This window comes from Rhinolophus ferrumequinum, chromosome 3, assembly GCF_004115265.2.
Source record: "Rhinolophus ferrumequinum isolate MPI-CBG mRhiFer1 chromosome 3, mRhiFer1_v1.p, whole genome shotgun sequence".
Taxonomy (NCBI): domain Eukaryota; kingdom Metazoa; phylum Chordata; class Mammalia; order Chiroptera; family Rhinolophidae; genus Rhinolophus; species Rhinolophus ferrumequinum.
Genome location: NC_046286.1, coordinates 58,828,034 through 58,850,273, shown reverse-complemented (window position 1 = coordinate 58,850,273; position 22,240 = coordinate 58,828,034). Strand labels below are relative to the sequence as shown.

The window sequence follows — 22,240 nt, the reverse complement described above, 5'->3', positions numbered from 1 at the left end:
CTTGATCATCCAGCGTTGGGCTGAGTTAAGATAGGGATTAGGCCTGGGAGTGGAGAATCATAGGCAGCTGCATAACCTGTGATGGATGGAAACCACCAGGAAGTGTGTCTCTTGGAAAACTGCCCTCAGGGACTGCGTCTGTGATGGTTACTTTGAGGTATGGATACAACCTGGATATCTTCAGCCTTTGATGGTCATTTGAGTGATTCAGCAATATCAGAATGGCCCAGTTTCGGTTTTTGTGCTAATGAACACACGCTTTGCTGTTCCTTAATTGATAATGGCTCATCCTGTGGTTGACAAGCCATTTATTAATAGATGAGACTTTGCTATTAATTAGTGATTTTACAGTCAACGTTTGATAGAAGCTAATGAGTATACACTTATTTTTGTGGTATGCATTTATTGGATGCTTACGGCTTTACTGGTAGCCTCTCATACCCTATCTCATTTAATTCTGAAACCCTAATAGAGACTTTTTATTTTCTCCATCTTACAGGTAAAGAAATTACATTACTGAATGATTAAGTAACATGTCCAGGGTCACTCGGCTAGTTAAGTGTGAGGCCAGGTGTAGTGCAGGGGATCCTGCTGACTACGCCAAGTGTCGTGCGGGGCGGCCTGCGGGGTCTCCGGTCCCGCCCCCCACACAAGAACGCAGGACATGGTGAGGCCAAAAAGGAACACCCACGGAGCCATAGGTAGGGGAGTCATACCACTATACTCTCGCTGGCGGCTGGGTTGGAGACACAGGAACAGGGAGCAACACAATTCCCAACCCTCACTGCGCCGCTTGCAGGCTCAGCCACCATCTTCTTGCTAGCTCCCCTTTTCTCTCTTTTCTTCTCTGCTAGCCTCTTCTCCTAGCCTAGCCACGGCAGTTATATTCATGGCTAATGGCTCACTGGTTACAGCTGATGGCCAACTAGCCACAGCTGCTGGCCATTTGATCACAGTCGATGGCCATTTACTACCTGAGCCAGCACCCTTCTATGTGAGGCCGAGAGCCTGGAAACTGCTTTTTGGGGCTCTGTCCTCACACTCCACCCCTACAGGCTCTCGCCTCACAATCTACGCGACAAGCGTCTTCCGCGAGGGGCCCTGTGCGAGGAACCTGGAGGTGAATGCTATTTCCTGGACACAGCCAAGCTCTCTGGTCACAGCCAGGGTTTCTCAGGGCACCACCAGTACTTCTGGGCACAGCCAGACTTCCTGGACTTCTTAGGGTCCCACTAGTCTCCCCGGGCACAGCCAGGGTTTCTCAGGGCACCACCAGTACTCCTGGGCACAGCCAGACTTCCTGGACTTCTTAGGGTACCACTAGTCTCCCCGGACACAGCCAGGGTTTCTCAGGGCACCACCAGTACTCCTGGGCACAGCCAGACTTCCTGGACTTCTTAGGGTACCACTAGTCTTCCCGGATACAGCCAGGGTTTCTCAGGGCACCGCCACTCTCTCTGGGCACAGCCCGGCTTCCTGGACACAGCCAGGGCCTCTCAGGGCACCGCCACTCTCTCTGGGCACAGCCCGGCTTCCTGGACACAGCCAGGGCCTCTCAGGGTACCGTGCTGGAACAATAGCGACTCACAGTCAATGTGCTTACATACTCTCAATGGTGGCCGGTCAAGACAAAAGCAAACATCCCCCAGTTCCACTACATGGTGGTATGTTCCCAAACAAACAGTCAAGTGGTCCATTAAATTAGGGATGGAAGGCAATTCCCCATAGTCCATAGTCATTGCCAGGGCTGTCCTGAGGGTGAGGGATGACCTTGACCTCACCCTCAGCTCCCACGGAGGACTCAGCAAGTGTTTCCTCCTGGGACTACAAGTCCTGCATCCGGGCTGCCTCAGCAAGCACTTCCCAGCTCACAGGGCCGCAACAACCTTCGCTTTCTCCGGCCTCTGCTGGTTGGGGAATCGTCCACGTCTTCCCACCCCTCCACAGGGATCCAGCTCTCAGGCAGCTGCTCCTCCTCATCTTCCTGCAACTGAGTGTTCATAGGCACAAACTGCTCCACCGTCCTTCGGAGAGCTTTGGCCGGCACCGTACCCTGCTCGCTGCGCTATTTGTAGTGCAAGGGATCCTGCCGACTACGCCAAGTGTCGTGCGGGGTGGCCTGCGGGGTCTCCGGTCCCGCCCCCCACACAAGAACGCAGGATATGGCTAGGCCAAAAAGGAACACCCACGGAGCCATAGGTAGGGGAGTCATACCACTATACTCTCGCTGGCGGCTGGGTTGGAGACACAGGAACAGGGAGCAACACAATTCCCAACCCTCACTGCGCCGCTTGCAGGCTCAGCCACCATCTTCTTGCTAGCTCCCCTTTTCTCTCTTTTCTTCTCTGCTAGCCTCTTCTCCTAGCCTAGCCACGGCAGTTATATTCATGGCTAATGGCTCACTGGTTACAGCTGATGGCCAACTAGCCACAGCTGCTGGCCATTTGATCACAGTCGATGGCCATTTACTACCTGAGCCAGCACCCTTCTATGTGAGGCCGAGAGCCTGGAAACTGCTTTTTGGGGCTCCGTCCCCACACCAGGAGTGGAGGGACCCAGGTAGCCCAGATGGTTTCCAAGTTCGGATTTTAAAAATAACAAGAAAAAAAGACTGTGGCTATAGTAGCTTTGGGAACATAAGCTGTAGGAATATATTTATGTCTGCGCTTGCCGCGGGACTTTGTAAGACCTCCTGTGTGGACCCTGGGCTGACCGACCCTCCCCAGCCCCCGCTCCCACGCTAGCCTGTTCAGAAGCATACCACAGGTGTCAGAGAGCCTGTGCAGTTCTGTCTTCCCTCTGCATCCTCCATGCACAGTTTCTCACTCCTCTCTCAACAGGCTTGTTATTGACAAAGGCTAGTATATCCTTCGGGATCTGATGAGTTAAATTTTAGTCTCAGACTGAAAAGGTACTGTGTGTTTTTCTAATGAACAGGAGAGCAACCCAGATACTTTCTACTCAAAGTTAGCTACATATACACAAAGGTGTTTTCACCATACCTTGGTGTAAAGAGGAGAATCTAAACATAGCCTTCAAAACAAAGAAAATAGCTGCTCGTTACATTTTCAATAAAAAAGTCAGGAAGTGGGGAGGAACATTAGTAACTCTTTTACACTAAGATCTGAAATGCTATCGGTAGTTCTTTGATTTAATCTAATATTTAATATGGGTTATCCAATTCTGATAGTGCCTGGCATTTATGGCTTTATCCTTCATAAGAGAATATCAGGCAGACTTATAACTTAGAAAATTCTCAAAAACAAGGGTGGATACCAAAATCCACAGATGCTTGAGTCCCTTCCATAAAATGGCATAGAACAGTGCATACAGCCAGTCCTCTGCATCCATGGGTTCCCAACTGGGGCTCGGTACTGTTTTCGATCTGTGGTTTGTTGAATCCATCGATGTGAAATCAGGGGACATGGAGGGCTGACTGTATAGTTACTGGAAAAAAAAAAAAATCCCTATGCAGTTCAAAACCCATGTTTTTCAAGAGTCAACTGGATACTCAAAATATGAACATTGTAACATGTAGTCGATATAAAATATTATTAAGGTAGTTTACATTCTTTTTCTCAAAATAAATTTTTGAAATTCTGTGTATTTTACACTTCAGCATGTATCAATTCACACCAACCGCATTTCAGATACTCAGTAGCCACTTGTGGTTAGTGGCTCCTGTACTGGACAACTAAGATGGGCCAACTTTTCTTTTGATTATAGATGTAAAGAATATAAACAAATGTTAGCAGGTTAAAGAGAGCATAATTTATCACAGGAATTGAAAAATAGTTTAATACTAATATGTTAATAGATTAAATAAGCTACATAATTGTCCTGATTAATATTTTAAAAACATTAAAGTAAAACAAAAAGTAGGAATAACAATGCTTTAACAAGATGACATCTCATTCAGAACAACTTAAACACTAGGCTAGAATGTCTCTGTCACTGCTATTTCTACAGAGTGCCAAAAAAGGTGTATATATATTTTAAAAAAGGAAACCTGTATTAAAATTGTAATAATATACACCGGTAACAAAAGATGAATATAAGTGTGACTTCTGCAATTACAGGAGGTGCTCAAAGTGGTTACCATCAGCGTCCAGATACTTCTGATTACGGCGAACTATTGCTCGAGCAATGTGGACCAAAGTGTCCACTGGTATACATTTTTTTGGCACCCCCAGTAGATGTTTGCAAAGCTTTTACTAGTGTAATAAAAAAATGAACCAAAATTTGGAGAGGAGAGATAAAATTATCAATAATTGTAGATTATATGATTGTATATCTAGAAAATGTAAGGGAAACAACTGGAAACTTACTAGAATTAATGAGTTCAATAAAGTGAATATGTACAAAGTAAATATAACATCAGTAGCACTCATATGTACCACCAATAATGAAACATTAAACCGGTCTGACAGCAACAGCATAACGCAAATACTTGAGAATGATGAAGAGATTTCAAGCCTACTGGGAGAGTAATAATACCACCTCAGAAATATGGAGATCAAGAAAAGGGCCAGTTTGGGGCATTATTTATAATAGTGAAAAATAGTAAATAATCACCATTTCCAATAGTGTAGTGTTTAAGCAGAAAATGGTGAATTTGCTTGATGAAGTAGTATATGTATCTATAAAAATGTTGAGCTCTACATATTGCTTACTAACATGAAAAAGTGCTTATGGTACAACATTAAGTGGGAGAAGGAGGCAAGATTGCAGTGCTCCAAATAATTACAACTTTAAGAAAATCTATATGGAAATACAAACTAAAGAACAAAAAGATAAAGGGAAAGCTCTGGGTTCAAAGCACTTTACGAGGTATCTACTAACTGCAGTATACTCTTGAAGTGTCTGAACTATAGTGAGATCTCACTTGTGTAAAGTGGGAAGTCTTTAGCGTGAGGTGCCAGAGAGGGAGTTTTGCAGTCGTTAAAAATGATCTGGAGACTAGATGGGCAGGACCCGGCAGTTAGCCTATACTTCCCATTCAACAGGCATCTCCAGCTTGTCCTTTGGGGATGGCAGGAAGTGTGTCGAGTCTTGGTGTACACTTGGTGCATTTTCACACTGAGGAAATTCGAGCCTCCAGTCTACTAATAACAAGACTCTATCCCCCACCCCGTTCCCATCCGTGATATTAATAGGTTGACATCCTAATCTTTAACTTCCTATATTTCCCTCTCATTTCCTGTGGGAGACAAACAAGTGAACCCCGAACAGCGCACTCTGCCTTAGCTCTTTGAAATTTCTTTGTTCCCCTCTGTCGGTCTCCAGGTGCCTTCAGGTAAGCCCTGTGCAGATGGTATTGATGAGATTTTATCTGGGGCCATCTCCCTGTCTTCCTCCGCCTGTCCACAAGCCGCCCTGCATACCCCTCGATGTACTGGAACCCCCACGCCCTTTCTTTTACCACCGCTCCCAGTAACATCTCCCATCAGTATAAGCGGTTCTCTTCATGATCAGCACTGGCCCAATGGCCAAATCCAGAGACTTTAAAATCGTCCTGTGTTCTTCACTGCACAGATGGACCACAGTTCCAGGGGAAGCGTGGAGCCTTGTATACTGGCAAGAGGACTGCTCTGCCGACTCTCAGGCCCTTGGAGTTTGCTTACATTGCTGTCATCGCTGAGGCAGTAGTGTCACTGTCGGGTGACTGTGGGAGTACTACATGAGTCTTTTTCCCGGCCTCTTTGCGCATTGTGCAGTCAGTCCACACCGCACCATTTGCTGTCTCTCCTTCCTGATGGTACCGTGTTTCCCCAAAAATAAGACCTTGCCGGACCATCAGCTCTGATGCGTCTTTTGCAGCAAAAATTAATCTAAGACCTGGTATTATATTTTATATTATATTATATTACATTACCGTATATATACTTATAGTCAAATAAGACCGGGTCTTATATTAATTTTTGCTCCAAAAGACGCATTAGAGCTGATTGTCCGGCCAGGTCTTATTTTCGGGGAAACACAGGTAATAAATTCTCTTTATATTACAGGGCTTGGTTTTGAAGGCCCATGGTCCAAATACAAACAATGTGCTTACAACCTCTTGAGGAATCGCTCCATCGTACCTGTCTTATTGTGGCTTTAACCTCGTAGTTGAATATTCCAGCACTTGTTACTGAATTACTGAAAGGGAGATACAATAGAGAAAGGAAGAAATTACACTTTTCAGGGGACAGCTGCCCTAATTGTAACTAATTCTTAAGTCTGGCTTTCACAGAAACTCTGTCCTGGGGCCTTGGTACACGAAGTAACCGAATGGAGAATATCAGCGGCATCTATGGAATGACTAATTTTGTTTTCCTTCCTGAGAACTGCCCTGGGCAAAATGAGAGTAACAACAGCTCCATTTCCTTTGTGGAATCATGAGAGAAAAACTCTAATAGGAATCAGCAAAAACCAAAACATTTGTTTTTGTTTGTGTTCATTCCTTCTAAAAGAAGAAAATTACCATTTGTTTCACAGAGGATCAAAGGAATATGCAACGTAGGTTTTCTTTTTTAGGACATTATTTGCTCTCCCTTCCCATATCCCGATTGGCTGAGTAGTTAGGGTAGTATATCAGATAAGGGGAGAGAACAGAAGTCCTTCAGTCTTGCAGGGTAGGAAACCTGGAAATGTCACCGTTCTCTTCCCCTGCTTCCTTCCTTGGCGGGAAAGATTTAAACCCTAAAGGCCTTCTGATCGTCTCCAGTATTTTAGGTAGCCTAGGATTTCTGTGTAGGTATTTTCATGTCGCAGGTCAGTGGAGAATAGAGTTTAGGGAGGTCATCACCTGCTTTTCGGTATCATTCCTGTCTACCCTGAAATCTGCTTTTACGTTTGTTTGCTTGCTTTTGTTTTCGTTCTTTAAGGTTAACCCTAAAAGTGGGTAGCCTGGGGAGTTCCTACTCTGTTCTGTTACCGATGTGGCCTAGCTCTCCCTACACAGTGGACTTTGCCTAGCATAGAACAGAGCCAACGTGTGGAAGAGCTAGCGGGGAGCTAGGGGAGCAGGCATTCGTTTGTCCAGTGGCATTTCCCATCAGGCCACCACACTGTCAGGCTGCAGGGCTAATAAGAGGAAACTTCCTCCCAGGATTTCCAGTACCATGAAGGTCTGGTTTAATGTCTCTAAGCCAAAAGACAGCAGGTAAAGCTTTACTGTGGTCCTAAGAATACATTAATTAAAAGGATGAAAGACTGGTTTTTGTTTATGGGGTGCTTTGAAGGAGATAGTTCCTTCATCCTGTGACTTGCAGACATTTGTGCTGTTTCTTCTGTTGAAAGGCAGGGTGGAAGAGTAGAGTATTTGCCAGATGGAGCTAGAAGGCAAAACACACAGATCGTAGTGCTTGGTCTTCCATTTTCTTGTTTTGTGAGCATAGCAAGCTACCTTCCCCAGATTCATTTTCTTCATCTATAAAATGAATATAATCATACTGAATTCGTCTAGATCCAGAGTTTTACTGGCACCCAACTGAGAAAATGCATGTAAAAATTCATTTTCCATACACAACAGAGGTCTGTACGAACAGTGCAGCTTGGGCAGAACCGCTTGAATGGATTGGGATATAGACGTTCAGACTCTATTCCTCCAATTGCTTTGTCAGAATGTTGAACTTTAAAGACTCTGCTTCTCATTTCATCCATGAAACCAAGCAGGAGTTTCCTTTTGAGTTCTAGGTTTTTTAGGAAAAAGCTTATGTTCTGAGCATTGATTTTTTTTTTTTAAATGGAACTATGATTTCTAAGTGTCGTTTCATTGTTCTCAAGCATGATGATTAAACTAGGCAGAAGAGTACCTTGAAGCTATTTGGTAGCATTACTTTTAATTGGTATCTTCTGAACTGCAAAGCTGGCCTGTGAAACGCCCTGCCACCTATTCATTAATGTTTCATGTAAGGACCTGGATTGAAAATTGCTACTGTCATTGCTTCCCTAGTGGAAACGGGAAGTGCTTTAGGTAAATACATTACCACATAGTATCTCAATCTCCAAGACTTCTCAGGTCTTAAATGTCTCACCACCTCCTATAGAAATGTTTAGCTTTATTGTAGTTTATAAACAGACTTCTCATAAATCCATAGTTGAAATATGTATTTAAGGAACAGCTTCCTTTTGATCTGTGCATGGGATAATCATCAAAAGTATGAGGAAGTTACTGGTACTGGGCCATCTAAGCACTGCGTTCTTTTTTCTGTTTCTATCTCCTTTTCTTGCCTTCTGCAACAAGGTTTTCGATGCAAGCATTAGAAATTGATTCTGGCTAAGTTAGGTACATAGGGAATTTATGGCAAGGATATGAGGCCAGCTCCTGGGAGAGACAAAGGGCCAGGCTCGGAGCAGGCAGGAACCAGATAGTTCTAGGGCTCCATGGCAGGAATTTCCACGTTTTACTCAGCACTGCTAATGGTATTGGTGATCTCTAGCCATTCAACCCTCTGTTACTTGTTCAAGTGACTGCATCCCAGGAGAGGGAGTTTTGATTGGCCTAGCACCAGACGAGTGCTCACGCCTTGGCTGTACTGCCAGCAATAAGAAAAGATTTGGTGGAAGCTCCAAGGACCCTCGCTGGCTTCTGTAGCAGTGGGATGACTACTGGAGATGCCGTCCCGCTAAGAAAGGAGGACACTGGGGAAGGAGAATGGATGGCACAGGTCCACTGGTTTCATTCTCTTTTTCCTTCTCCACATGTGCTCATCCTTACCCTTTTTTCCCCTGTCCTAAGTTTACCTGTGTGTCCACTGTGCCAAGAATTAGGTTAAATGGGGGGGTCGGGAGGGCAGTGCAGGAAGGAAGGGAGATACTGGCATAAGCAAGAGATGTGGCCCACGCTGATACAGGATTACATTCTAGCCGAGGAGGACCAGTGATTGGAGACAGACAAGCCCCTTTAACCGTTGAGTTGTTGAGTTGCTACAGGTCAGTGCCGAAAAGGAGGTTGAGCCATGTCTTGACTAGAAACTAGGTATCTAGGCATGTTTGTTCACCATCAGAGAAAGCTCCATTTTAGAAAAGTGGACCCTAAACCATTGGTGAAATGCTTGAAGTGCTTGTGTACATTTAACACTGATGTTTTCCCTGTAGGCAGTGATTCTGCTGTGGTTTCAATCATCTGCAGTTTCTCTGGGGGAAATGCTGAAATCCAACAGGGCACCTTTGGGAAACAGTGGTTCGAGACTAACAACTAAAGAACTAAGACAACGCTGACATCTCCCAGGCTCTTTGTGTTTCCTGTTGCTCCCCCGTACTCATTCTGCCATGTCCTGGGGAGAAAGCACTCCGTCGCAAAAATCACCTAGGCACTTGTTAAAAATTCGCTAGCTCTACTTCTGGAGCATCTGATTACAGTAGAAATCTCTGTTTCCCAAGCCACCTCATTAGGTAATTCTTAAGATCCAGAAAGCTTGGGAACATGGCCCTAGAAAATGCGTCGTTAGACATGATTAGAGCAGGATAACGACACCTTTGATTATTACGGGGGCCACTTTCAAGGAGCTGAGGTTTAGTAGGTGCCTCACTGTTATTTATAGCATCTTCATAAATTAAAGGGACAGTGTTTGTAGTTCTAATTTTTCTCACTGGGGGAAACCAAGACATGTGTCATAATAAATAATTCTGGGACTCTTCTATAACATTGTATGGTGCTCTGACCATTTGAATCAGCTCTCTGTTTAATCATACACATGAGTCTTGGAACTCCAGTTCTGCCTCCAAAAAAAGTCTCCTAACTTTCTCCTTGTTTTTATCCCCGCTGACGTTGCCCTCATTTAAACATGCATTGCCACTGAGCTAGATATTTAGTAGCTTCCTAAGTTGTCTCCCTACTTCCAGAATTGTCTTTCTACCTGTTGCCCCCCAGCAACTAATGAGAACCCTTTAGAGAACGTGGAACCTGTTGATTCATGGGAAGGCAATAGTGTATAGTCATTAAATGAGCAGCTTTACAGGTAGAAAGACAGGTTTGAATCTTCGCTTGACAGTTTTGTTAGATATGTGACATTGGTCATGTTTTTTAATCTCTCTAGGCTTCAATTTTATGATTTATAATTTGGAGGAAACTACTGTGCTTGGTTGTGGTGGAAATTAAGTGGTAGTCTTTTTGAACAATGTAGCACAATGGCGGACGCAAGTAAGTGCTTACTAAATGCTTGCCACTGCGTTTATTATTGAACAGTTCAAATAGCATGGAAATTTTCTGCTTAATAATTGAAAGACCTCATCTCTAAAGCGAGCTGGGAAAAATTCTTTTATTGCAATTTTGGGCTCTTTTCCTCCACTTTCATGCTTATTGCTCTGTTCAGATCTTCTTTCTTTGTGGATCAATTTGAGTCATTTGTATTTCCTAGAAAATGGTGTCTATCATTGGGATTTTTTAAATGTACTAGCATGGAGTTATGTGTAGTATTTCTGAAGTACAAGAAACTTTACTCTTCCTGTCTGTGGCTATATTTCTTCATCGTTTCTAATGTTGAGTATCTCTGTCACTTTTCTCCCCTTTTCTGATTAGGTTAGCCAGAGCTTTGGTTGAGTGTTTTTTTCCTTCTCTTTTAAAAAAGCAGCAGTTCTAGGACTTACACTCTTTTAATTTCCTAGTTCTTTAATTTGTTTATATTTTCTTACTGTAAAACTTTTTGATTGGAACGTTTAGTTTAATTTCACTGTTTCTCATCTACTGATAAAACACCTTCCATGTGAATACCTTTTTCCGGCTACTCCCGCCAGCCCTTGGGCAAACTTCTGGTTGAGTCGTCCTTTTCCAGCTGCTCGTGTTCAGCCAGCCTCACCTTGCTTAGTCAACTGCAGGACTCCTAGAAGAGCTGTGTTAGTCAGGACTTTTGATGAGCGGTGCCTGAAACCCAGCTCACAAAGCTCATGTAAAAGCTGAGTGGCTCACATAAATGGATCACAGCCTGATCCAGGAGTGGACGTGACACTTCTGGAAACCTGTCTCTCTTTGTCTTTTAGGTCATCTGCTTTTCTCTGATTGTGTTATTTTCCAGCAGCCACTCCGGTGTGGTAGGGAAAGAGGGGCCTTGTCTCTTTAGGTTTCACACAGTCGTTGTCGCCCCAAATCTCATGAAAGGACGTACGTAACTTCTATCTTCTAATGTGCATCTCTGTCTCTGAAAAAGGACTCTGGTTGCCTGGGTTTATGACTCTTTTCTGGACTGTTGTCTGTAGATAAGAATTGATGGAAAGACTCTGCTTCTGAAAATGAACAGAGTGTGTACTTATATAAAAAGTGTAGAAAGGAGTTGGCATTGTTAGAATATGGACAGAGGTTATGCTATCAGGAACATTATCTAAACAGATGGTGGTACAAGTTACCGGTACACAGAGATGATAAAATTTGACCCAGAGAGAGGGTAAACTCCAAATTTCCTGAAGGCATAACTGTCACTTTTCCATACCCGGCCCTTTTAGCTGGATACGGAGCACCTTCTGTGGGCCAGTGCACCTTCTCCATCACAGTGAGGTCACAATCCTTCAGTGCGTGGCACACCCAGGCACCAACACTGGCCCCCGAGCCTGTCTAGATACACGTCTGAATTCAGTGCTGCGGACACCCATGGGTATGGGAGTCACGGTAACAAGGCCTTAGACCAGCCACACGCCTCCCCTGCATGGATGTCCTGACTGGCCGTGGGTCAATCCCAGGTCTAGGGGACGGATGCTCTGATGGCCAGAGGAGGTCACATCCCCCAGTCTGTCAGTGCAACTTCCCACTGACAGATGTCAACTCCAAATGTTTCTACTACATTCCCTGAACTTTGCTAGTGATCCTTTCTTATTTTCTGAATATTTTTATTGTAATTTGGATTTCCTCATTGATACAAGAATTATTTGAATTATTTAAGAGAGGATGTTTATGTGTTTTAACTGCTTCATGATTGGGTTTTTAGTTAGGTGTGGATTTGAGGTGCATATCACCTCTATCCTTGCCAAGAGTGCGTGCACGGAAGAACAGAGGCAGATGGGGTTAACTTGCATCTTTGAATGAGCTCCCTGGTTCTGATTAGATTTGAGAACAAGGCTTGACTCTCAGGTCAAAATGAGGATTTCAGCTTCCTTCCCCCTGATTGCCAGTGACTAGTTCCAGTGAGGGAACTGATTTGCCCGTATGGGGACAGGTGAGGTAGTGAAAAGAGACCTGGCAGGGCTTGTGGAAGGCCCCACCTGGTCTGTCAATCATGGAAGCTCACCAGGAGCCTTACTTACCTGAGAGCAGACGGTCTCTGAGGAAAAAAAATGGATCCACTCTGGGGTTTGAATGTTAAAAGACAAGCCCTCGCCAATTGAATTCGGTATTTCTCCTCCCCGAGAATGAGTCGAGGACTTGTGGGGCGGGAAGAGAAAGGCACCTCCCTTAGTTGAGATGAATGGTATTGTGGTCACAGTGCTTCTTGGGCTCGGGTTTCCTTTGTTGTCTGAGGTACTGCAAATTTCGTCAATATTCAGTGAGTACTGAAAAATAAGGCACACTCTTTTCCTTTTTTTCTTTCTTTTTCTTTTTTAGTATAGATTCCTCATATTAGTCTTGTAAAAGTACATGATTCCATTCCTTTATAGTCTCAATCTCTAGACATGTTTTCTAAAGCAGCTGCATCTAATTTCGTGTTTGGCATGACTTGCCTCCAGTTTTCCGTATGACGATCCCAGCCTCCTGGCCCTGAGTCCTGCAGCCTCAGTGATGAACTTTGCCACCTCATGGCTTCTTTTTTAATGGGGTTATCCCTGCCCTTGGGGAGTCTTTTCCAGATTCTGCTAAACTTCCAGCAGTGAGGCGACCCAAGTATGCTTCCTCCTTCGGCCACCAGCATGCGCTCAGCCTTCCCGTGGGGCTAGAATCCTGGTTTTCTGCCAGGCCATGCTGTGATGCCAACCACTTACTTTCTTCAGAAGCCTCTGATTGTTGCTTTAATAACGTTGTCGTACACACACACCCACACAGTGTGTGTGTGCACGTGCGGACTTTTGTAGTTTGCAGCAGAAACTCCTCAGTTTGTGGGATATAGATTGTACCATCCCTAGTTTTCATTGGTATTTGGGACGAGTGGAGGTTGATACCCATGCTCGAGTCAGTCCTCTGCTGGGAATTTCCTCTGGTCTTCCTGACTTACTACATGCCCACTCCCCCCAGCCCCCCTCCCCCCGCCCACCCTGCCCTGGAAATAGGTTCCCCTTCATTGGTTTTCCTGTAGCAGTTACCTTTATCCCTAATTCATCTTTTTAATCTCATGTTATATAATCCTGCTGTTTTGTGTATATGTGTGTATATGTGTGTGTGTGTGTGTGTGTGTGTGTATACACATATATATGTACATTTTATATATATATATATAATTTAACAAGTAACTCTGAATCACTTTTATTCATATATGTAAGAATTATAAAATGACCTGAGGTATTTTGTGGATTAAAATATAGTACCTGTGAGGACAACTTGAAAAAAATTCTTCCTGAAGACAGTAGAGGTAAAGGAATCCCCAGCTTCCAAACTGAATGACTCTCTGTCAGGCAGCTTTGCTTTTTTTTTTTAATGGTAATAAAGTAAATGAAACTAATGTGAGATCTGCTGTCCTCAAGCTTTTGTGTGCGATACAGTATTGCTCACCGTAGGAACAGTGTTGTACAGCAGAGCTCTAGAATTGAACCAGCTTGCATGCCTAACGCTGTGCTTTGCCTCGAAGCTTTCTCATAGTCAAGGCAAAATGAGAATGAGATATGAACAGGATTTCTTTGTCTTGAGCACTTGATTCTTAGGAAAATGTGTTCAGATTCATCCCTGGCTATAAAATCTAAACTTTTGATCCTCTCTAGAGGCTCAGCTGCAGATGTTGTTAATGCGCTCTCAGGTTGCAGTTGTTTTAATAGTATCCTGGAGTGTGACTTCGGATGCCGGAACGCCTAAGGAACAAAGAGCGTTTTAATTCTCTTCACCCTGCTTCTTTATCATCATGTAATTCCTTCAGTTCTTGTTTTCCTTTATCCTGTACCTTCCCTCCTCTTCTCCCAAATTTGTTCTAATATTTAGACCAAGAAACCAGACTATTTAATCCATAAATGACCAAGAAGGTATTTCCCTGGTTAAAATACCAGAAATATTGACATTCCTGGTACCCTAAATTTCACAAAGCCCCTTTACAGACAATTTCCTACCACCTTCAGGAAAAGGATTTGCTCAAGTTATGAAGGTGTATGTTATGAAAGAACTTGAGACTTTCAGGAATTTGAACACTGTTTGGCTTTGTGTCTAGATGTTTGACTTGGACGGGTACAGTCTTTAAATACTGCTCTATTGAAAGTAGACTAATATTTGTGGGTGGGAGGTGACAAAATTGGATGTAATAATCCTAGAATTATTTAGTAACATTGCTATGCCTGGCATAACAGGTTTATGAACATTTTAAATGAGAAAAGCCAATGTGTCTGCTTTAGCCTGAGATGGATTCTGTTGCAACAGTTGTGATTTGTACCATGAGGCATCTAAAAGCAGCAAAGCAAAATAGAGAAACAATCAAAGAACACAGTTCTACTTTTCCAAGGACAACTAACAGAGCAATCTACGACTCTTGGACCCCCCACGGTCCTCCTAGAGCCAGGATATCCTACAGCCAGGGTAAGGCCTACGTGCAGCCTCGCTCAGACACAAATCAGGATTGGGGAAATGAAGTCTGCAGGGTGCCCCGTTCAAAGGACCCCTCCAGTGGAAGTGGAGGGGCCAGCTTAGATCCTGAACATACTGGCATCTCAGAGTGGGAGCCCAAAGTAGCTAGAATGTTCCAGTGAGGCCCTTCTGGGAAATAGCCATCAAACTTAAACTCCCATGTGCTGTGCCCATTTTGTCTGTCCCCTGTCCCATTATAATGGCCATTGCCGCTCCTTTCACAGACCAGCCATTTCACATGGCCTCCTCTCTCACCAGACCACTGCCTCAGCTTCCTAACTGGCTTCCCTGTTTTCACTTTTGTTCCCCTATAGTCTGTTCTTCGCCCACAGCAATCCAGATTATGTAACTATCTCCTTACCTAATCATAGCTCGTTTGCACTTAGAATGAAGATTCAAACTTCCTATCTGCCCTCCAGGTTTCTCATGACCTGGCTCCTGTGTGGGTCTCTGCTCTCTGTCTCTCATTCCTTCCCAGCCTCACTGACTTACTCTGCTTCATGCCGCTGAGCTCCTGCCCCAGGGCCCTGTACTTGGCGTTTCCTAGGCCCGGAACCCTCTTTTCTTCTTTGCATGGCTGTTCCCTGTCACTTATCAGACCTCAGTTCAACACCTCCTCAGAAGCACCTGCCCTGCCACCCTCCCTGAAGTGGGTGCCCTCCATCTCAGTGCTTCCTGGAATCTGTGAGGAGTGACTGGTTTTTAAACTTCCAAGCCATCTCGGATTGATATTTTTGTAAAATATAACAAAGACGTCTCAGCAGCGTCAGATTACTTATAGCACGGCCTCTTAGTCTCTATTCGTCTCACCCCGGGCTGGCAGCAAGTAGTTCAGGGCCAGTACAGGTAGTGGATGCCACTTTGAGAAGCAGTGTCACACCACAATTAGCCTGAGTGTTCCTTTAGGATTAACTGGTCTGTAACCCTCTGGCTTGTGTTTTGTCTCCCCCCCTCCCCCGCCATAGAATGTTAGCTCCATGATGGCAGGGAGCTAGTCTTGGCATTATTGCCTGTCCATCCACAACACCAGGGGCAGGGCTGAAACCTACTAGGTTCTTACTAAATCCTTGCTGGTGCTCTAGCACTCCGACGTGCCTGTCCTGCCCAGTGCAGCCTCAGTGGGAGGCCCAGGCTAACCCCCCCTTTTTCCTGGGTGGGTCTGCTTTGTCTCCACATCTAGCATCAGGCATGGAGTTGGTCTCAATCACTGTGACAGTGACCGGAATAAAGTAATTCTGCCTTTAGAGCTATTGCTAACTCACTGTGTGATCTTGACCGGTGAGTGCAATACCATTTGCCTCCATTTCCGTGTCTGTCAAGTAGGCACGACATTTCCTTCCCCCATGAAACCAGGTCACGCTCCTGTACACACTTAGTGATTTCCCGAGTGCTGCCCCCGAGGGGCTTCACAGCTGTGTCTCACTTTTGTAACTAAGAAACAAAAGCTAATTTCTTTGTTGATACTGTTTTAATGAGGTAGAGCCGGGTCAGCAAATTTCTTTTGTAAAGGGCCGCATATTAAATATGGTAGGGATCCCCCCACACACAGTTCTTTAAAAATATAAAAACTGTTATTAGCTCAAGTGCCATAGGAAAGCAGGCCAGGGTGAGGTTTGCCGTTCCCTAGCAATAGTCAATTGGAATTGCATTTCTCTGGGAGTCAATGAATTTTATTTTCTGTTTGAATGAAATAAGAAATGGGACCCATAACAGTGTCACTTCTCTTGAATTGCTCCTCTTGCAGAAAATGTTATTTATCATTGTATTCATACTTACACTCTTTCTCTCTTGTTTTCAAGTGCATTGTAGACATTAATGAGTTTTAGGACAGCTTTCTCTTGACACAGAATCGTGGTTCTCCAGAGCATGGTTGGTGGTTTGTGTAGGAGAGCCCATTTAGAGCTGGGGTGGGCCCTAGATCTGGATGACCCATTCAAGCGTGGACTCTGATAATGCGTTTTGTCTGCCATTCAAAACAGGTATGTTACGTTCTTAATTTCCTGAAGTTTTGTCCTGAAGGTTTTCCTGTTTGTAGACCTCTGATTAAACCTTCGATTGAACTTAGAGCTTATACGTTTATTCTTGTTTCATTTCTTACTCATGTAAGCCAGACATGAATTACTACGAGGCAAAGTTTTTACAGTATTAGGAACTTTCTAACTGTTAAGGTATAAATAAGATATACTTGACTACAACTGATCTGTTGTAAAAACTGCTCTTTTCCTTCTTTTGCAACCAGGTCTCCTGACTTCCTGCAGGCCATCTCTTTCTCTTTGTATAAACCATTGTTGTTGATATTCTTACTCAGTGCCACCCATTTTCCAATTTTTGAAAATATTCTTTCGTTTCAAATTTTAGTCAAGTTCTGTGAAGTTGACAAAGTAGTTGGTCTTGGAAAGAGTGTAAAAACAGAATTGATACAATAGTGCCTGGGGATTCTAATTTCATGTCCCGCTGTCCTTTGGGATCACCGCTGCTGACTAAGCCGGAACTTTGGCACAGTGTGAATGTAGTTTACTGACCGTATGTGATCTGAGCAGCCGTATAATGTGTTTGTTAAGAGCCCAGAGTCAGGAGCCAGCTCTGGCACTTCTTAGCTGCATGACATTGGGCAACTTTTTAACCATGCTGAGACTCAAGTTTCTCTATCCATAAAGTTGGGCTAATTAAAGAGCCTTCTCCGTTGGATTATAAGTTCCAAATGAGTTAATGCTTGCCTGGTACATAGTTAGTGCCATGTAGGTATTAGTTATTATTTATTGAGGGAAAATATGTTTTCTCTGATACGTATTTTTATATCTTTTTTCCTCCAGTTTTGAGATATAATTGACATGCAGCACTGTAGAAGTTTAAGGTGGATAGCATAATGATTTGACTTACATATATCATGAAATGATTACCACAGTAAGTTTAGTTAACATCTGTCATCTCGTATAGATACAAAAAAAAGAGGAAAATAATTTCCTTGTGATGAGAACTCAGGATTCACTCTCAACAACTTTCCTGTATATCATATAGTAATGTTAAGTCTAGTCATCAGGTTGGACGTTACAGCCTAGTACTTATTTATCTTATAACTAAAAGTTTGTACCTTTTGACCATCTTTATCCATCCCCTCTGCCTCTGGTAACCGCAAATCTTATCACATTTGCAATGAGTTTCTTTGGATTTTTTTAGATTTCATATATAAGTGAGATCATACAGTATGCCTTTCTCTACTGACTTATTTCATAGTTAGCATAATGCCCTTAAGGTCCACCCGTGTTGTCACAAATGGCAGAATTTCCTCCTTTCTTATAGCTGAATAATATTCCATTGTATATATACATATACCACGTTTTCTTTATCCGCTCATCCATCAGTGGACACTTAGGTTGTTTCTACGTCTTAGCTATTGTCAATAATGCTTCTATGTATATGGGTGCAGATAATCTCTTCGACCTAGTGTTTTTGTTTCCTTTGGATATAGTCCCAGAAGTGGAGTTGCTGGATCTCACTGATACATATTAATGGATAACTTCCCATGGAAAATTTTATATCCAACCTGCTTTGTCCATTTAAATTTTCTCTACAGGCTTTTGTGGAGGCCCAGAACAAGATTACGGTGCCATTTCTTGAGCAGTGTCCTATCAGAGGTTTATACAAAGAGAGAATGACTGAACTGTATGACTACCCCAAGTATAGTTGCCACTTCAAGAAAGGAAAACGGTATGTGAGGTTGCTTTCATTTCATTTTATTTTACTTTTCTAACTGAATACTTTCTTAAATTTTAAAACAAATTCTAAATAACTTAGTTTTCAGATTAATTCATTATAAAATAAATTCATTTCTATGCTTGAATATGAGACTAATATCTTTTGGTTTAGTGTCCAAATTCTTAAAATAAGGGTTAAGGAATTTAGTAGATATCAACTATAATTAAAAATAAATTAAAAAAAAATACCAAAAAAAAAAAAAGAAGAAGAAACGAAAAGAAAAAGAAATTTAGTGGAGATATATCCTAGGAAGAAACCTAGGCTGTGGGAAATTTCCTTATGGCTAGTAATTGGTGAGATGGGATGATTCATAGATAGCAGTGGAGATTTGTTTGCCTCTAAAATTAATTATCTTTGACTTATACTACCATGTTTCCCCGAAAATAAGACCTAACTGGAAAATAAGCCCTAGCATGATTTTTCAGGATGACATCCCCTGAACATAAGCCCTAATGCGTCTTTTAGGGCAAAAATTAATATAAGACCCGGTCTTATTTTTAGGGAAACACGGTACTTTGAAAGATTTTTTTGTGTACGTTTCTTCTATCCAAAAACGGAAATTGGCCGAGAGGTGGCACCTAATAATTAACCTCTCTTGTCCTCGCCCTTTCACGCCCACATAACCATACTCTCTTGTTGGTTTATTAAACCTCTTTGGAAGGACCATCAAAAACTTACTTTAGAATTTCTTAGACCCTCCATTCCCACTGTGGATCAGCAAAGTATGACCTGCGTGCCAAGCCCTGCCCACCATCTGTTTTTGTAAATAAAGTTTAAATGGCACGTAGCCATGTCCATTCTTTTATGTGTTATCCATGGCTGCCTTCGTACGACTGTAGAGTTGGGTAGTAGCTACTGTATGGCCCACAAAGCCTAAAATATTTGCAATTTTGCCCTTTACAGAAAAGGTTTGCCTACCCTTGCCTAGCAGCCTGGCTGGAGAAGGGAGCCAGCATTTTATTTTAGAAGATCTGCTTTCTTCCCCGTTGAAAAAAAGTTACTGCTTTATTTGAATATTAGTATTAATTTTAGCAAACGACACAGTCTTTATTTCTCTCCATTTAGCTCACATGCAGAATTACAATAAATTAAATTATTTGAATACCTAAAGGAATTCAGATCACAAACTCTAGGTACAGGGCGACGGTAGAGCTTCCACCCTACTCCCCATGTCCCTGGTGTGGCCTGCGTGCAGTTGTATCTTTCTGGTGCAGTTGTATTTTTTTCTTTCTGCTTGTATGTGTTTGGTTTTACTCCACATACAGAAAATGCCGTAGCTAAATAAAGATTATTTCTGTCCCCCAGGTATTTCTATTTTTACAATACAGGTTTGCAGAACCAGCGAGTATTATATGTTCAAGATTCCTTAGAGGGCGAAGCCAGAGTATTCCTAGACCCCAACATGCTCTCTGACGATGGCACAGTGGCACTTCGAGGTGAGTGCGCCACAGCCAGGCCCACGGGAGTCCCGGGGCCCTCGCTCGCAGCTCTGGCATTGGTACAGTTGACTCACCTCTGAAATACCAGACAGAACGTGGACCATCTTGCAGAACAGATGCACACATAATATCAGGAAAGCTGATTTTTGCATAGTATATTTAGAACACATGAGTAGTCACATGTTCTTCTGATGGCATGAAGCAGATCTGGAGAGTACTTCACACTGGACCCAAATTAGCTTCTGTGGCTTCTGGGATCCTGAAGTATCATCATTTCCTATAACAACCCTGAGAACTATCTGTGATTGGGAAAAAAAAATTCTCGTCTATAAGACATTTAAGCTGTACAAAGAATGTTCCAACTATAAATATCAAACGGGAAGGAATCTTTATGAGATGTTTTTCCATGGCAGGGAGTGGTTAAGAGTTTTAAATGTTAGTTGATTGTCAGTATCTTAGAATTAAATGTAAAAAAAAATCTTACAAAAACTGGACAATTTGATACCACGCCCCCTAAAGATGCAAGTTTCAAAACTGAATAAGTACGTCTTTTGTGCAGTTGCTATATGTCTCCTAAGTCATAAATATTACTCCAGGTTTGTGCCATAAGCACTGCTTCTAGGGTCAGGAAGTTCGCTGTTCTCTGCTTTTGTGATTTAATAATTATATTCTCCGAGAATCATCTCTTGTTGGCATCCTACGTGTTTTTAGTGAAGTTGGTTCATCTTCTATAGCATCTTCTGTTTTATTAAAAAAAAAAAAAAAGCACAGGTGTAGGTTTGGCGCTGCAGAATTAAGCAGTTGGAACACTGAAGTCCTGTAATCAGTCAGGTGGGGATTAAACAGATATCAGTCATTTGGTGATTCTCTCTCCTGTCCCCAAATAGGCTGTGCACATAAATGAAGATCCTTTACTAATTAGTATTGAAAGTAATCAGCACGAAAATAAGATGCCAGAATAGTCTGTTAGTTCGGTTGGTTAAAGCATGGTGCTCTTAACAACAAGGTTGCGGGTTTGATCCCCACATGGGCCACTGTGAGCTGCACCCTCCACAACTAGATTGAAACAACTACTTGACTTGGAGCTGATGGATCCTGGAAAAACACACTTTAAAAAAAAAAAAGAAAAAAGAAAAGAAAGATGCCAGAGGATTCTTCCATGAATTTGAGCTTGGAGTTGTAAATGAATTTAATACACTAGTACTGTGCAATAATATACCCTGTATAGGAATTCATTTAGTTTTAACAAAGGCGTATATTGCAACTCATTCAGATAGGCTTCATTATAACAGGGTCTCACCTCTCACTGTGATAATTCATTCCAGGAACTTTTTTATGCAATGCTTGCTATGTACAGGCCCTGATGGATGAAAAGGAGAATTAGACATGGGATCTGGCTTCAGTCTTTGCATATTCTGAGAATGGTATTGTAGGGAAATTACAGTATGAATAAACAACCAGATTCTTTTGATAGTATAGAGATTTTTAAAACATATTTCAAATCAAAATGTTTTTTGTTTTTCCTGAAAAATTTCTAATTACATAAATAATTCAAACACCGCAGTGTTACATATAACGAAAAGGGAGCATTTTTTCCCCATCACCTTCTTATTGATAAGTAGGCTTTTCGAAATTTTGAACATATTTCCCATTCATAGAAGTTTCATGTAAAATAGTGGAAAACCTCTGAAAATAATTGGGTTTCTTAGGATATTTTTCAACCCCCAGTAAAGTTTAGCTAACAACAGGAAAGCTCTGGTGTCAGTGTCTGGTACCAAATGCTATCTATACTTCATAATTATTAAAGCCACTATACACATGTAAATATTTGTCAGGAAACATTCCATAGTGATTACAGTGTTCTGTCTGTCATGCCCCCAAAGAACTGGACATGGCAGAACAGTCCATAGATGTGTCCTTTTTCTTTCTTTTTCATGGTCACTTTTGGAATGTGCACTGTGTGAGATCATTGCAAACCCCAGGCTTTACCTACCTGGGCTTGTGGTGGTCAGATGGTGTGGATGTTAATCCTTGAGTGTCAGCAGTGCTCAGAAAATGAGGTTGTAAAGAATGATTTCAAATAGTTTGAATCCATTCCAGAAATTATCTAATGGCTCCAATTTAGTTCTGTTACATGATATGTGTCATAATTTAGTCATTACTCTAAAAGCAGTTTCCTTACTCCTTTTCCCCTTCTCATTCCCTTTAGAGTATAAATAAAATATGCTGAAAGTCCAAGATGAGCTCTGCTTTTAACTGAACTGCCTATTGAATTATAGAAGTTAAAAAATGGAAGCATTTGAGTGGTCATGTAATCCAATACTTCATTTTACGGATGAAGAAACTAAGACTTGTCCAAGATCCTAAGGCAAATTCC

General features: G+C 42.5%; 1 protein-coding gene across 1 annotated transcript in view; it reads left to right on the top strand.

The window, feature by feature from the left end:
* Window positions 1–22,240, top strand: part of PREP (prolyl endopeptidase) — a 113,626-nt gene that overhangs the window by 7,617 nt on the left and 83,769 nt on the right. The window contains exons 3-4 of the mRNA XM_033103218.1: window positions 18,243–18,376; window positions 19,730–19,860. Of these exons, the coding sequence (XP_032959109.1) occupies window positions 18,243–18,376; window positions 19,730–19,860 (265 nt within the window). The remainder of the gene's footprint in view (window positions 1–18,242; window positions 18,377–19,729; window positions 19,861–22,240) is intronic.